At 36.9% G+C, this 14,761-nt stretch overlaps 1 protein-coding gene across 1 annotated transcript in view; it reads left to right on the top strand.

Moving 5' to 3' along the window:
- The window catches only part of SUCNR1 (succinate receptor 1), an 8,136-nt gene extending 5,941 nt beyond the window's left edge, over window positions 1–2,195 (top strand). The window contains exon 2 of the mRNA XM_012724839.1: window positions 1,171–2,195. Coding sequence (XP_012580293.1) covers window positions 1,171–2,160 — 990 coding nt within the window. The 3' untranslated portion in view covers window positions 2,161–2,195. The remainder of the gene's footprint in view (window positions 1–1,170) is intronic.
- The last annotated feature ends 12,566 nt before the right edge of the window (window positions 2,196–14,761 follow it).

Here is a 14,761-nt window from a genome sequence, read left to right as displayed (position 1 = left end):
AAAAATATAATTTAAAATGAACTTGGATTCTATAAATTTAATATAATAAGCACGATTCTTTAACAGCATGAAAACAAAGTGAAGCTATTCATAGCTAAACTAGAGTTAGAACAATCCCAGTTCCCACTTCTGGGTTTGATTCAATTCTATTTAACTCACAGAGTATGAAAGATCTGGGGTCCCAGGGACACAACCGTGAATGTGGATGCCCCTCTTCACTGACTTCATTACATTGCCCTTGACCTCTTTGCTGTTTGTCTCTTCTATTTGTGTTTCCATCTCAACACATTTGCATGTGCTTTTCATGATATCTGAAACATTATCATTTTGCTGCATGCCTTTGCTTGCTTATACCCTAATTCTTCCCAAGAGACTATAATTTTTTTGAGAATAGGGTCTTTGTTTGGTTTACATTGGCTGTTATCCCCAGTCCCAGCACAAACTTCAGAAGTACTTGGAGCAATAAAAAAAACTGTACTTTATTTAGTGACTATTCAAAACATATCTAGTTTCGACTTTCTTGACCTATGTGAAATCATTCATCCTTTCATTAGTTTTATCCTCTAGGAGATAAGGCAACCATGAATTGCTAAATTTATAAATAAAAAAAATGATGTCAGAGCTTCTGTCACAATTGTTTATCCCCCTTTAATATAAGAGCTTTAATTCTGAAGGAAAAAATGGCGTTTCATTCATTGTTTTAACCCTATGTGCATTTCCAACAAACATGTGAAGTTGAAAAAAAAGTGTTCAATAAATATTTGCTGGAATAATATATTGTTCACATACGATTAGGTGTGTAGACATGCTATTTACTAATGTAAGCTACTCTCAAGTTAACTTTTTTAAAAAAAAGATTTATCCATTTATGCATACAAAACTGGGGTACAGGCCAGAACAGGCAAAGTGATGAAGTACACTGCTGAGGGGAGCAGCAAATGGGACAGGAGAGGTCTGCCATGCCATGTGGATCACCCCCCTGGTGGGGATTGAACTCGTGCTACAGTGGCTGGATAGCTTCATGGTGCTGTGCTTTAACCTGGGAGGGCCCACTCAGAATGCCCATTTCAGTTTAACTTTTAAGTGGGGCTTTTTATTCTTAGTTAAGCACAGTTACTGCCTTTTATTGTAGGTTAGTATTTTACTCACATGTGTATGTATTTTCTTTAGATACCGAATGCAACTTGCAAGAACTGGCAGGCAGCAGAGGCTGCCCTGGAAAAGTACTACCTTCCCATTTTTTATGGGCTTGAGTTCGTGGTGGGAGTTACTGGGAATATGGTGGTTGTTTTTGGCTACCTCTTCTGCCTGAAGAACTGGAACAGCAGCAACATCTATCTCTTCAACCTCTCTATCTCTGATTTGATCTTCTTTTGTACCTTGCCTATGTTGATAAAAAGTTATGCCTGGGGAGAGTGGACATATGGGAATGAGCTCTGCATAATCAACCGATACATGCTTCACGCCAATCTCTATACCGGCATTCTTTTCCTCACTTTCATCAGCATCGATCGATATATGCTCATGAAGTATCCATTCCGGGAACACGTTCTGCAAAAGAAGGAGCTTGCTGTTATATTCTCTGTGGCCATTTGGCTTCTAGTGACTTTAGAGTTACTACCGATAATTCTTTTCATAAATCCTTCCTCTGGTAGCAATAGCACCAGCTGCAATGATTATGCAAGTTCTGGGGCTGCCCAACTGAACCTCATTTATAGCCTGTGTCTAACCCTCTTGGGATTCCTCATTCCTCTTTTAGTGATGTGCTTCTTTTATTTCAAGATTGCTCTTTTCCTAAAGGAGAGGAACAAGCAGGCTGCTATTGCTTTGCCCATTGAAAAGCCTCTCAACTTAGTCATCATGGCGGTTGTGATCTTCTCGGTGCTCTTCACTCCCTACCACATCATGCGGAACGTGAGGATTGCTTCGCGTCTGGAGAACTTGAGGAAGTCTGACTGTACAGAGGTCATCATCCACTCCTTATACATTATGACTCGGCCTTTGGCCTTTCTGAATGGTGTCGTCAATCCTGTCTTTTATTTCCTGATGGGAGACCACTTCAGGGAGATGTTCATGAATAAAATGAGGCATTACTTCAAATCTTTTACATGCTTTAGAAGATGTACTCATGAACTAATGTGTTTATTTAGGAAAAAATGAGATCCTCAGGAAACATTGTTTCTCACACTTGCAACTGTAGACCAACCAGAGTGTGATTAACTCCTAGATGTATGTTAGAGAGGGTCACAGATCTGACCTTGATTTAAAGACTTTGACCCAGCTGTGGGAAAAGAAGATGAGAATATTTTATTGATTTGTTCATCTCAAAACTGAAAAGTGTTGGGTTAGCACTGTCTAATGTTTGAACAGGTGAATTCAGTATCCTCGAGGAAAGAGGGATAAAAAAGCAGTGGTCAGCATTTAATCATTAGTCAAATTGTGCTAAAAGAAATTTGTGTTGAAACATTTTCTGTTTTTATTCATATGATTGTATAAGGTGAGAACTGAATAACAGAAGATTAAACAATGCTATTAATTACCATTGTTAGCTTTTGAGAAATTTAATGTAAATACTAGGAATGGCAAACAAGAATACAATAAAATGAATTCAGGGCTATATGAGATGTTTTTATGTTATCATGAATTAGGGTCACAGTTTTAATTTATCCGTTCTTTTGTTGTATGGTTTATAGTGCAAAAAATCATACTAAATAAAACCCCAAAATACGGGTCAACAAGAAGAGAGATACTTGCAAGCTTGGATCTTCATAAATTTAGATAATAAATAAGTATATCAAAATAGTAAAAAGAACTAACAAGAATTAATGTAAAAACACTGAGTTAGAGAACACAAAGGGCCTATCAAGAAACCCAAAGCAGACAAAATAAAGGAAAAGTGAATGCATAGATTTATTATTATTGTGTTATCTGACATTTTATTATCACAATTTAATTTTCAATGCATGGAAATATATTAAAGTTCATTAGACTTGCTGTTCTTGATTAAATAGCAAACTTTAAAATATATTAATATCATAAAACCAGCAAATAAGAGGAAATGAAATGCTAATGCCAAAATTAGTTGGTTTAAATTTTCCTTTTGGAGGAAAAGTCATTCTATTTTCTCCCTGCCCTTCTACACCACACTTGGTTAATTTATAAGGACAACTTTATCTCAGAAGATAATGAGTGAAATCTGGAACAAGCCTTTGTACTCACAGAAAATGACATAAGGCCATTAGATGAAATGTTCTAAATAAAAGGCATGTTGTCATTTGTAGAATATAAGGATTAATTGTGTGCATAGCTATATATATATATTTTTTTTTTCTAAAGAAGGTTAAAAGCCACTCCAGGCCACAAAATAAATTTAGTGCAAAAAACAAGTGTTGTATTAGCTTTTCATTGTCAAACAAGTATCACTCAATGGACGTAACAAAATATATCCATTAACTCCTTTTGTTGAAGTTTTAGCCACATGGGATTACTGACTAAAGGAAAAAATAAGCATCAACCTGCTTTGACATTTGACGTGCTTTCAGAACATTATATTTCTGATAGTACAAACTCCCAAAATGTTCTGTTAATGTTTGTGTATTACAGCAACTGGAATATAAAAATGCATTTCTCACAAAATATTTATTCTCTTACCTAACATTCCACTGTAAGATATGTTTCATACCTAACTGCTTTTTATCATTTTTTTAAAAATTGTGTGTCATTTTATAAGTGCTTGATAATAAACTGAAAAGAGAAATTCCTGCATTGTCTCATTAGAAAGGACTACAAAAAGGACCTTGGGAAAGAAGTAGTTGCTAATCTCTCTAAACAATATATAATTTAAGTATAGTTTGTATTCTCCCCCCACCCTCCCAAGGAGGGTAGCAATGGACTCTTCTTAGAAGTAGAATGAAATTTTGTGTGAAGCCATAAACTCTTACACATATCTTGTAACCAAAATGTTAAGTAATTTTTTAGACCATTTCTTAATTCTTGTCTTGCTCAATTTGTACTGTGGTAACTTAATCCTTAAACGATTAAAGGAATTTGCATTAAAATTCTAAGACACTGTGTTTGGTAATAGGTGATTATAAGAATCACGCACACTAAATAATGGAAATCTTATCTGGGTTTATGATTTTCAAAACGATGTAGTGACTTGTCTTTTAAGGGTCCTCTGGTGTCCCAGAGTCTCATCCAGCACTTTGCAGTTTAAATCCACCTATTCTCCCACCTGAATTGTCATAAGTGATACACTCCAGTCAAAGATAGCTACTTCATTTCATTCTATTCCGAATGTTATTCACTGTATTCCATTATACTCACATAAAATTGCTGTTTTTGTGTCTCTTTTATCTGTCACTCCTTTTTAAAAAAGATTTATTCCTTTAATTTATGCATACTGGGGTACGGAGGTGGGGTGGGTGAGAGGAGTAAGAGGATTCACCAGAGACAGAATGGGGAGCAGACAGGTGGATCTACTGAAATACACTGCTGAGGGGAGCAGCAGGCAAGATGGGAGAGGTCTGCTGTGCCATGTGGGTCAGCTCACTGGTGGGGGATAGGACTTATGCTCCAAAGGCTGGCAATACTTGATAGCTCTGAGATTTTAATCCCTGTGTCATCAGGAAGACCGTTGTTGCTCCTTCTTAAAGCTTTCCTTTAGATATTCTCCCCAAAGCTGAAAGTAAATCTGGAGGTGGGGTGGGTGAGAGGAGTGAGAGGATTCACCAGAGACAGAATGGGGAGAAGTTCTTGGTCTTCAGGCTACTTTTAAGTGCTGTTTTTATGAAAGGCATGATCTTTCATCTTATAGATATTTAGGTTCCAGTAAACTCCAAGATCTGTGAATGTAAAAGCATATCTAATTTTTTATTGCCTTCATAGCTTAGCATCAGCAACAGACATTTTAAATGATTGTTTATTATGAGTGAGTGCCTTAGAGAACAAATTTGGATTCAATGCTCCTTTGGAGTCTGCATAATCAAAATGTTTTCTGTCACCACTACTTTTATAAGTAATCTATTTTATATGAAGAATGCTGTATATGTGTGTTGTGTATACATATTTCCTTTATCTCAGAAGAGGGAAAGCATACTAGTCACACACAAGAATGATGGGAATTTAGTGTTTAGTTATCATAGTTGAAGAAAAAATTATATATTTAAACACATACATATATATATAATTTATACACACACACACATTCCTACTTAGATGGCCACCTGACCCGGTAGAGTTCCTTCTCACTTCTTTCCAGCACTTCTCTTCTATCAAGTGTCATCACCTTGTCACCACTTCAGTCATTTAGGAATAGGAGCTATTAATTATAAGTATTGAAGTATAATCAAGATATAAAACAGCCCATATACATATATTTTGTACATTATATATGCAAATACTCACTTTAAAATACAGTTATATAAAAGCAAATAATTTTCCCTCAGACCTGCCTACCATCACTAGAAAGAGATTCTTCATTCTGTAGCAACCAACCCCATTAGTAAAGAGTACAGTCATATATCTGACTTCATAAGACATGTTCAAATTCCTGGAGAAACTTCATTTGGCCTTGAGTTCCAGTTTGATTCCCCATTCAGCCTTCCTAAGAACAAATCAAGTGTTCTGATCTTCATTCGCTATGGATTCCTATGGCACTACTCTTTCTGTCAGAGCCACAGCAGGGAAGAAATTCAGGCCCCAAATTCCATCCTACACCTTTAATACAAATAATAGTAATAGCAAAGCAAACACTTAACTTAAAATGTGTTAGGCATGGTTGCTATATCAGTTTGTATATTTTAACTCATTCAATGCTTTCTAAAGCCAAAACCTATCAAGATTACATGTGAAGAATCAATGCTTAGAGAATTTTCTGGGTTGTTCCAGGTTAGAGAATACAGAAATAGTACTATAAACTTCAGAGACCACAACTTTAACCCGATGCAGTAAACCATGACTGCAATAGATGTTGATGTACCTTAGCGTCATTTTAGATTCTGTCCAGAAATGTTTATTTTATAATCTATCATATGGTTGGGCCCTAGTATTATTTTATAAAATTTCTAGGAAGACTACTCTGGGATAATGCAAAATGAATTTTAGGCTAAGTTACTGAATGACAGTAACATTTTATATATAAGCATAAGATTTTAGATTCTAATATAATCATGGCATGGAATCCATGAATGGTATTTTCACAAGGTAGACTAAAACTAAGCATACATAATATATCAGAATAGAATAGACCAACTATATGATGTTTATAAGAAACTCTATTAGACTTTGTAATGCAGTATTACATCCTGAGACTCAGAACACTTTATATCTTAGTGAGATTCATATCAGAATCAATGAGTTACATACATAATTTATCAAAATGTTAATAATACAGAAATGTTGTTTTGAAAATTTTACTCTGATAACTTTCTATTGAAAATAGCAATGTATTTAAATGCAAAACTTGCTCTTGTTCTATATATGATATTCAATCATATGTGTTAACTTTAGCAGTAAAAACATTGATTTTATTTGGTTCCTAAAGATAATAAATGATACTAGTCATCAGTCATATTTAAATCATGTAGAATAATACTTAAAATATGTCATATCGATGTGTGTGTATATTTCACATAAAGAAAAGAAACAAAGAATGCACCATATACAATTATTAGCTTTGTCATGGTAATGCATTACATCTCCCAAGAGAGTTGTCATATCATTTCCCAAAGTAATATTAAGAAAACAGGATTTAAGAATTCACTAGTGAAGCCCTCAAGGAAAGTGTCAGAACTGTCTGAAACTTAGCTCTAAATCCAAAAAAAACCCGTGAACTCTTGGTAACAATTTCTTTTTAAGTGAAAGTACATAATTAACAGGAATTTCGATCTACTAAGACATAAACAAAAAAATCTACTCAAAACCACAGTGGCTCATAATTTTGCAGTAGTGAAATACTGATATGGAAATGACATTTTCAACTTTTTCCTCCTAAGCTAGGTACTTCATTTAATCTAAGTTTTAACATTAGAGAATGCAAAAGATTTTCAAATTAATTTAATGAAAACTAATTTTAGAATTTTATTTTCAAAGTGTGCTTAGTTATAATATGCAAAAGTGCATATTAAAAGTTGGCATTTAAATTCATTTATGCTAAACTTGAAAATTATCCTCATGGGGAAATAGATGAGGGATCCGTTCTTAGGCTTACAAGCAGTTGCTGAAACAGTTGAGGTCTCAGCTTGCCAGAATTACATTGTACAGACTTCCTGTGGGTTTTAACAGAATGAAAACTAAGAAATATTTTGTTTTTCAGAATATTGGCATAAGCTACAGGTTTTTGAATACATGTGTAAGAAACTATTACCTCAGCTTTTACATCAGTTAATCCCCAGCTGGCATAAAGATTGTGCTTAGAGAAGTGTGGGCTAGTGCAACGTGCCTTTATATGTATGAAGAACTATGAAGAACATTCTGGCTCTTAGCAAAAGCAGGGAAGTTCAGCCAATTCTTGTCCAATGCAAGGTCTTAAACAGGATATGTGTGTGATCTTGTGTGTAGCCAATGTGAGTCACTTGGATATTTCTTCCTCTTCATGACTGAGTTCTGTAGAGAGTAAATATAAGTTAATTCAAAAGTGTTGTTTATTAGAAGCCTTCTAAAACAGTGTTCCCATATCCTCTCATATATATTACACAAAACACACATGAAGTGCAAGATAAAAATAATGGAGAAAAGTTCTCCCATACTCAGATTTGGAACTATTTAATGCAAATGCTGTAATAGTTATTGATTATGTTGGTGCTGCCACGAGAAACTGAAAAGCCAACTCTAAGAGAACTTATCAGGAACAAAGTGGTAAGCAGCCCTTCCTGTTCAGCATTCTAGTATGATGATATGATAAAGAATTTGCAACAGTAGAGGAGATGGGTGGACGAGCATGTTTATGTGTACAAATGAGACACTCCCACAGGCTTTACATAGATACACACATCTGGGCAGGACTGTAATAGTCACACAGAGTAATGGGAAACACGCAAGAAAAGCTTTGGCATTCAGTGATTCCATTTGTGTTCCCAAATTGGTAAACCAATAGATATGACATGCATATATACATTTGCTATAGAGAAATACAATATCTACATATTTACTACATTTAACAAGAAAGTGAAGCTCACTACTATGTGAATCACAAATTTACTTTCAAATATATTTGAAAATGCTATAAATTTATAAGTATATTTTTGTACTCAACTCACATAGGGAATCAAGTAAGAGTCAAAGGTACAATTTATTTTCAAATAAGCATTATTCAGATCATTTCTATAAAAATATCTCCTACTATAAATGCAATAACTTGTTAAAATACATTAAAAATAAAAGATTGCGGCCCTCCCTGGTGGCGCAGCGGGTTAAAGCACTGCACTGAGAAGCTAAAGCCACTTCCGCATGAGTTCGATTCCCGCCTGCCCCCGGAGGAGACCACATGGCATGGCAGACCTCTCCTGACCCGCCCGCTGCTCCCCTCAGCAGTGTACTTCGTTGATCTGCCTGTTCTGCTCCCCACTCTATCTCTGGTGAAGCCTCTCACCGCCCCTGAGCCTCTGGCCTGTACCCCAGTTCTGTATGTACAAATAAATAAACCTTTAAAAAAAATAAAAATAAAAGATTGCATTATTTTTTATTACTTTATTGCCATTTAAGGTTTTCTGCTATATTTCTGAGCTAGAAAGAAATATCAGTGCTAAATGTTTTCTAAAAAGTAGGAAAATAAAGTCTTTAAAACTTCTTTCAACTTCGCTTTTCCCTATTTTTGGAGGACAAAATATCTTTATTATTTTCTAAAATAATGAAGATAAAGCTGAGAAAGGGACACCAATACCAGCAGTGAGAGCTCAGCAGCGGACTCCTGCCACAAGCTGAGGCGGCCAACAGTGTCAGGGCTGTCAGCTCAGCCATGTCGCCTGGGGGTGGGGCTGAGCAGAGCCTGCGGTAAAGACTCACACCCTTAATTAGAGGAAAGCCTCGTGAGGAGACAGCTTCTCTACATAGGCTGGGTCTCTAGTAGAGATAATAGCAGAGCAGCCACTCCCAAACTCCCTCTTCCCACTTAGACTGGTGCTTACAGTGTGAGGCACTCAGCCCACTGGGACTCTCTCGTTCTAAACCACAAAGTGGGATAATGGAGCCTTGCCACACACAGGAGCCAGTCCCACCGCAATACATTGATTCCAACATCTGGACCCTTCCAAGGCGCTCCACATCCTGCTGACTCAGCAACTACGAAACAGATCTCAGGACACACAGAAGGCAGCAAAAGGCCAAAATAAAGAATATCAAATTTACAGTGCCACCTACAAGGAAAGCAAATAAGTTTAATCTTATAAGCCACTGTTCAGAATATTAAACACAATAAAATGGGAAGATCTCAAGTAGTAAATGGGCAGAGAAAAAGATATAACATGGAAATACAAGACCTCAAGAGAGCATAACATTGCAAGGTGAGAACACTCCAGAGTCTTTCACCAATCAGATAGTTTATGACTGCTATAGTAAAATTCTTTAAAAAAAAAAAAAAGATTTATTTACTCATACAGAACTGGGGTACAGGCCAGAGATGCGGAGGGTGAGAGGATTCACCAGAGACAGAGTGGGGAGCAAAATAGGCAGATCGACGAAGGACACTGCTGAGGGGAGCAGCGGGCGGGTCAGGAGAGGTCTGCCGGGGATGGGGAACTCATGCGGAAGTGGCTTTAGCTTCTCAGTGCTGTGTTTTAACCCACGGCACCACCAGGGAGGGCCTATAGTAAAATTCTTAAAGAGAGTGAGAAACTCAGTATGGCAAGTCAAGAAAATATAGGTAAGTGCATAAGAAAACATAGGCATAGCATTCCATGATATTAGCTCCAATTACATTGTTGAGGAATTTATGCCAATGGCAAGGCAAGGAAATAAGCATAAAAATAAACAAATGGAACTACATCTAACTAAAAAGCTTTGGTAGAGTACAAGAAACTATCATAGAAATGAAAAGGCATCCCACTATATGGGGGGAATATTTAAACACCACAAAGCTTACAGGGGGCTAATATCCAAGCTCTACAAAGAACTCACACAATTCAACAAAAAGAAACAAGAGGAACTGCATAGTTATCTTTCCAAAGAACACAGGCAAATGAACAGGTGCATTAGACAAATGGAAATACTTTCTAGGATATTTGATTGGCCCATATCAAATATCCTAGAAAGAATGAGTGTTGATGAAGATGTGGGGGGAAAGCAACCCTTATACACGGTTGGGAATGGAAACTAGTCCAGCCCCTATGGAAGAGAAATAGGAGCTTTCTCAAAATATTAAAACTCGATAGAACCATACGATCCAACAATTCCACTCATAGACATTTACCCAACGAGTGCTAAAACAATAAGAGATATGTGCATTCCTATGCCCATTTTGGCAATATTAAAATAGCCAAGTTATGAAAACAACCTAAGTACTCAACAACAGATGTGTGGATTAAGTAGATCACCCTGAATCATATGTAGTGTTGTAAAGCAATGTCACCACAATAATAAAAAGTAGTAATAATAATGATGATGATAATCCTAATAATACCTACAGGGCTTTGAAAGCTTAAAGTACATGATACATTAGAAATAACATGTCTTGAGGGCTTTTCCTGGTGGTGCACCACATTATGAAACTCTTCAAAGCCACTGCAGCACTTGTTCGATTCCCAGCCAGGGAGCTGACCCACATGGTGCAGCAGACCTCTCCTGACCTGCCCACCGCTCCCCTCCCCGGTGTATTTCAGTTGATCTGCCTATTCTGCTCCCCACTCTGTCTTTGGGACACCCTCTCACACACCACACACCTCTGGCCTGTATCCCAGTTCTGTAAGTATAAATAAATAAAATCTTTAAAATATGAAGGGATTTGGACAATCATAGTACAAAATGGAATGAGTGAAGGAATGAAAGGCAGCAGCTTGGTTACATGGCATGAAGGAAGGAAATGGGGAGCAGACGTTCAGTCATTGGGATGTGCTGAAAAGACAAACAATAATTGTTCCCTGAATAATTACTGAAGTGCTTTTGAGGGGGGAAACATCAGTCATTTATAGTTTTAACATGTATAACTCAAAGAACAACATGGGGTTTGTCATCTGGTCTTTCCCAACTCAAAATTTTTAAAAGTCCTTCTTCCCTAAGATGGCACTTAGGATGATTTGTATATTTAAAAATATTTACAAATATTTGCTCTCAATTCTGTAGTCTATAAATAATGATGGAAGTTTACTGCGTATTTGGATGTCAAGATCCTGAAGCTTTTAAGCATTCATTTTGGAATACAAAAGCAAAATTACCTTAAATAAGCAAGAGCATAATATACACTTTCTATGATGCAACTTTAATGTTTCTCAACTGATAGAAGATCTTGTTTTTCCTGTACTGTATTATTTTAACATAAAGCCAGATATTGTATCATTTGACCCATACATGTTAATAGTTTCCTCTAAAAAATAAGAACTTGTTTTTTAAATCGCTGTAAGTATATGAGAATGGCTTACTGCCACGTGTCTTCACTGCCCTCTGCTAGGGCATTCTGCATTGGCATCTGCCATGGGAAGTTATGGCTTCTCCCCTGGGGACAGAGTCTACATACCACGGGTGGAAGTTTTAATGCTCATAACTATGGCAGAGCTGCATGAGAGCGTCTAATTTCTATATAGTCTCCATATAATCTAAGGAGACCAAGAAATTCAGAGAATACATTTGTCTAAAGCAGATCTCAGACAATGCCTCAGTGAAAGAGAAACAAAAATTCGAGATTTGAAGTTGCAATTATGGCATCAAAAATCACTTTAACATATTCCTTTAATTTTGCAAACATCGAATATCCAGTTTTAAAATTTTCAACTACAAAATGAGATATATAATATACATATGAAATAAATGTATTATATATATGTATATATGCTCTGTATAGTAGTTGTATGTAAACCAAATACTTTCTCACTTTTTCAAATTAATATAATCACACATTAATTGTGTAATGTCACTAAAATCACTAGGCATCCTCTCCATTGCTTTCATGAATTACAATCTTTGTTGACTAAATTAGTTTGTTTGTCCTGTAGCTTTTCCTGTGGCCTGATTTTTGCTGGTAACATAGCTGTGACGGCCATTTAACAGCTTCCTCTGACTACTAAGTTTCTTATAAATTAGATTTTAAATCTGGAGGCTTACACACTTTAATGTTTATTTTCTACTTGGTTGCTTTTACAAAACAACTGCTAGACAATGTTTGCTTTTTAAAAGACTTAAAATCTAAAATGTCTTCTAACCGAATTGTTAAGACTCTGCCCTAAGTAAAACTATATTTTTCATATTTTCTTCTCTTGGCAATTGTTCATTTAATTAAGGTATTATGGTTACTGTATTTAAAGGGATATCTGAGAATAAAATTGTTAATGGCTTTGCTGGTGAGTAAATCTTAGTCACTGATAGTTCGGTAACTACATCAGATAGGACAAAGTATAGATATGACTTCTGAAATCTATGGATGCTCTCAGGAGCAACTTCTTTAACCCTTTTGCAGCCTTAATTCTTTTTTATAGGCAGAAACTTTCATCTTTAGCTCCAGCCTAGAGTTGAACCCAAACCACAGCTCAGACCAATCAAATGTCCCAGCCTTAGTCCCAGCCCCAGATCCTGACCCAGATTCAGGCCCAGCCCCAGTCCTAGTTGAAACCCAGTTCCAGAGCCAATTCTGACGCCTGCCCCAGGAAAAACCCAGACCCAGCTCCACACCTACAGTCGCAGACCTAGATCCAGTCCCATCCCCAGACCAAGGCCGGGAGCATAGACTGGCACAAGCCTAGCCAGAATCCCAGACTTAGCCCAACCCCTGACCCAGCCCCAGACCCCAACCTTGCCCTAGGGACAGTTCCAGTGTCAGGTCCAGGACCCAGGCCCAGGCCCAGGCCTAACCAGAGACCCAGTTTCAGACTGAAGCCCAGACCCACCTTCTGATCCAGAATATACCCAGTCCCGTCCTAGCTGATGTCCACACCTCTGAACCTCTGTCTGTTCACACTAGGCACAATCCAATCCCAAGCCTAGAATTAGATTCTGCCTCCGCTCACATCTCCAGTGCGGGCCCAGCTCAGCCTCTGTCTCACCCACAGCCCAGTCCAGACCCAGACCTAGAGGTGTGGCTGTAGGGGAATAATTGAATGATTTACATTTAGTGCTTTTTGTAATTATAGTGATAATAAGGCAAACTTTTATTTTGATAAGTTTCCTTTTGGGGTTGCCCTGTAACAGCTACACGGGGATCTTTTTCTTCTCTGTCATTTTCAACATTTGAAAGTTACATAATTATACTTCCTTTACAGATATTTTCCTATTTTTATTCCACTTGCCACCTATTTGTCTGTATCAGCTGTGCTCATTTTGTGACCCCGACCTCTCTTGCCGGCGTTGATTCTGTAGGTTTTATTTATTGCGTAGAGCTCTGGGGCCTGCTGAATTTCAGATTTCAGTATCCTTATCAGTGCAATAAGGATTTACCTAACCGTATGTAGGAACGAATTGACAACTTGTTTTCAATTCTGTCTATTTCTCCTGTGACAATGAATGTTCAAATTCCGTGACTGAGGTGTCCAGACCCCTTGGGAAGGTGGTGGCAAGTTTCAGGTTCCCCCTTCCCCAATTTATCCTATACTATTTTTCCCTCTATGCCTTCAAAGGATATTTATTGTATTTCATTAGCATTTTCTTAGAATTTGGAAAGTATTATCTTTGTTCAGAATCCATTTCTTCAAAATATCCCAAATGTGGATACCTGAAAGATTTCTCACCTCCGTCCACTGGAGGTCGCTATAGATTTACATAAAAGCTTAAATTTTCCTTTTACTGGTAAATAGTTACACATTGTTTCCAGTGCTTTCTCTTCTTTTTCTAGGGGGGCAACATACATTTATTTTTTGGAAGGGTTCTATAAACTATATTTGGAAGAGCTGATAACTCTAATATTTCCCCTCACTTTCTCTCAGGCTAATATTCAGGTCTCCTGCTATTTGTTAGCTTCTAACCTTCTTGTATCTGAAGCACTAACATCTACATCTCCCTCTCCTTTGCCTCTTCCGTTTAAAGACACTTCTTTTAAAATAAATAAACAAATCAATAAAAGACACAGCACATAAAAAATGGAGTTATTCATCCCACCTTACCAAAACTGAATGCCTACATATAGCTTCAATTTTTCCCAGAAGTGAAAGTTTATGCTTGTCATCTGGGGATTCTGGGTTACATGAACAAGGCAGTCTGCATGACAACACTCCTACCTTCACCCTTCACCTAAAGGAAGGTGATTCTACCTGAAGTAGTACGTTTTTCTTTTGCTAATAAACTTGTCCCAATTGATTTTAAATGTCTCCCATTCTGAATAAGTATCTTTAATATCTTCTAACACCTAAGCATTACATAGTTAGGGTTTTTGTTATTTAACACTGAATTCTCCTTATCCTGTAAGGTTTGTTTAATTTCTCATATTTTGTGTGTGTGTGTGTGTCTCAAGAAATTTAAAAATATGTCAGTGTAGTACAAAGGGAAAAGAGATCTAAGCTAAAATATCTGTGGTCAACTCTGGCAAAGAAAATCTCTGATTTTACTATTCCATCGTGAGGTGATCATACCTTTGTCTAGGAACATGGGGTATTTGAGGCTTGTCTCAGGTACCATAAAAAACCTGTCT

This window comes from Condylura cristata, unplaced genomic scaffold (genome assembly GCF_000260355.1).
Source record: "Condylura cristata isolate star-nosed mole 26May11 unplaced genomic scaffold, ConCri1.0 scaffold00014, whole genome shotgun sequence".
Classification (NCBI taxonomy): domain Eukaryota; kingdom Metazoa; phylum Chordata; class Mammalia; order Eulipotyphla; family Talpidae; genus Condylura; species Condylura cristata.
The sequence above is the reverse complement of the archived record's forward strand: the minus strand, read 5'-3'. Positions and strand labels throughout refer to the sequence as shown.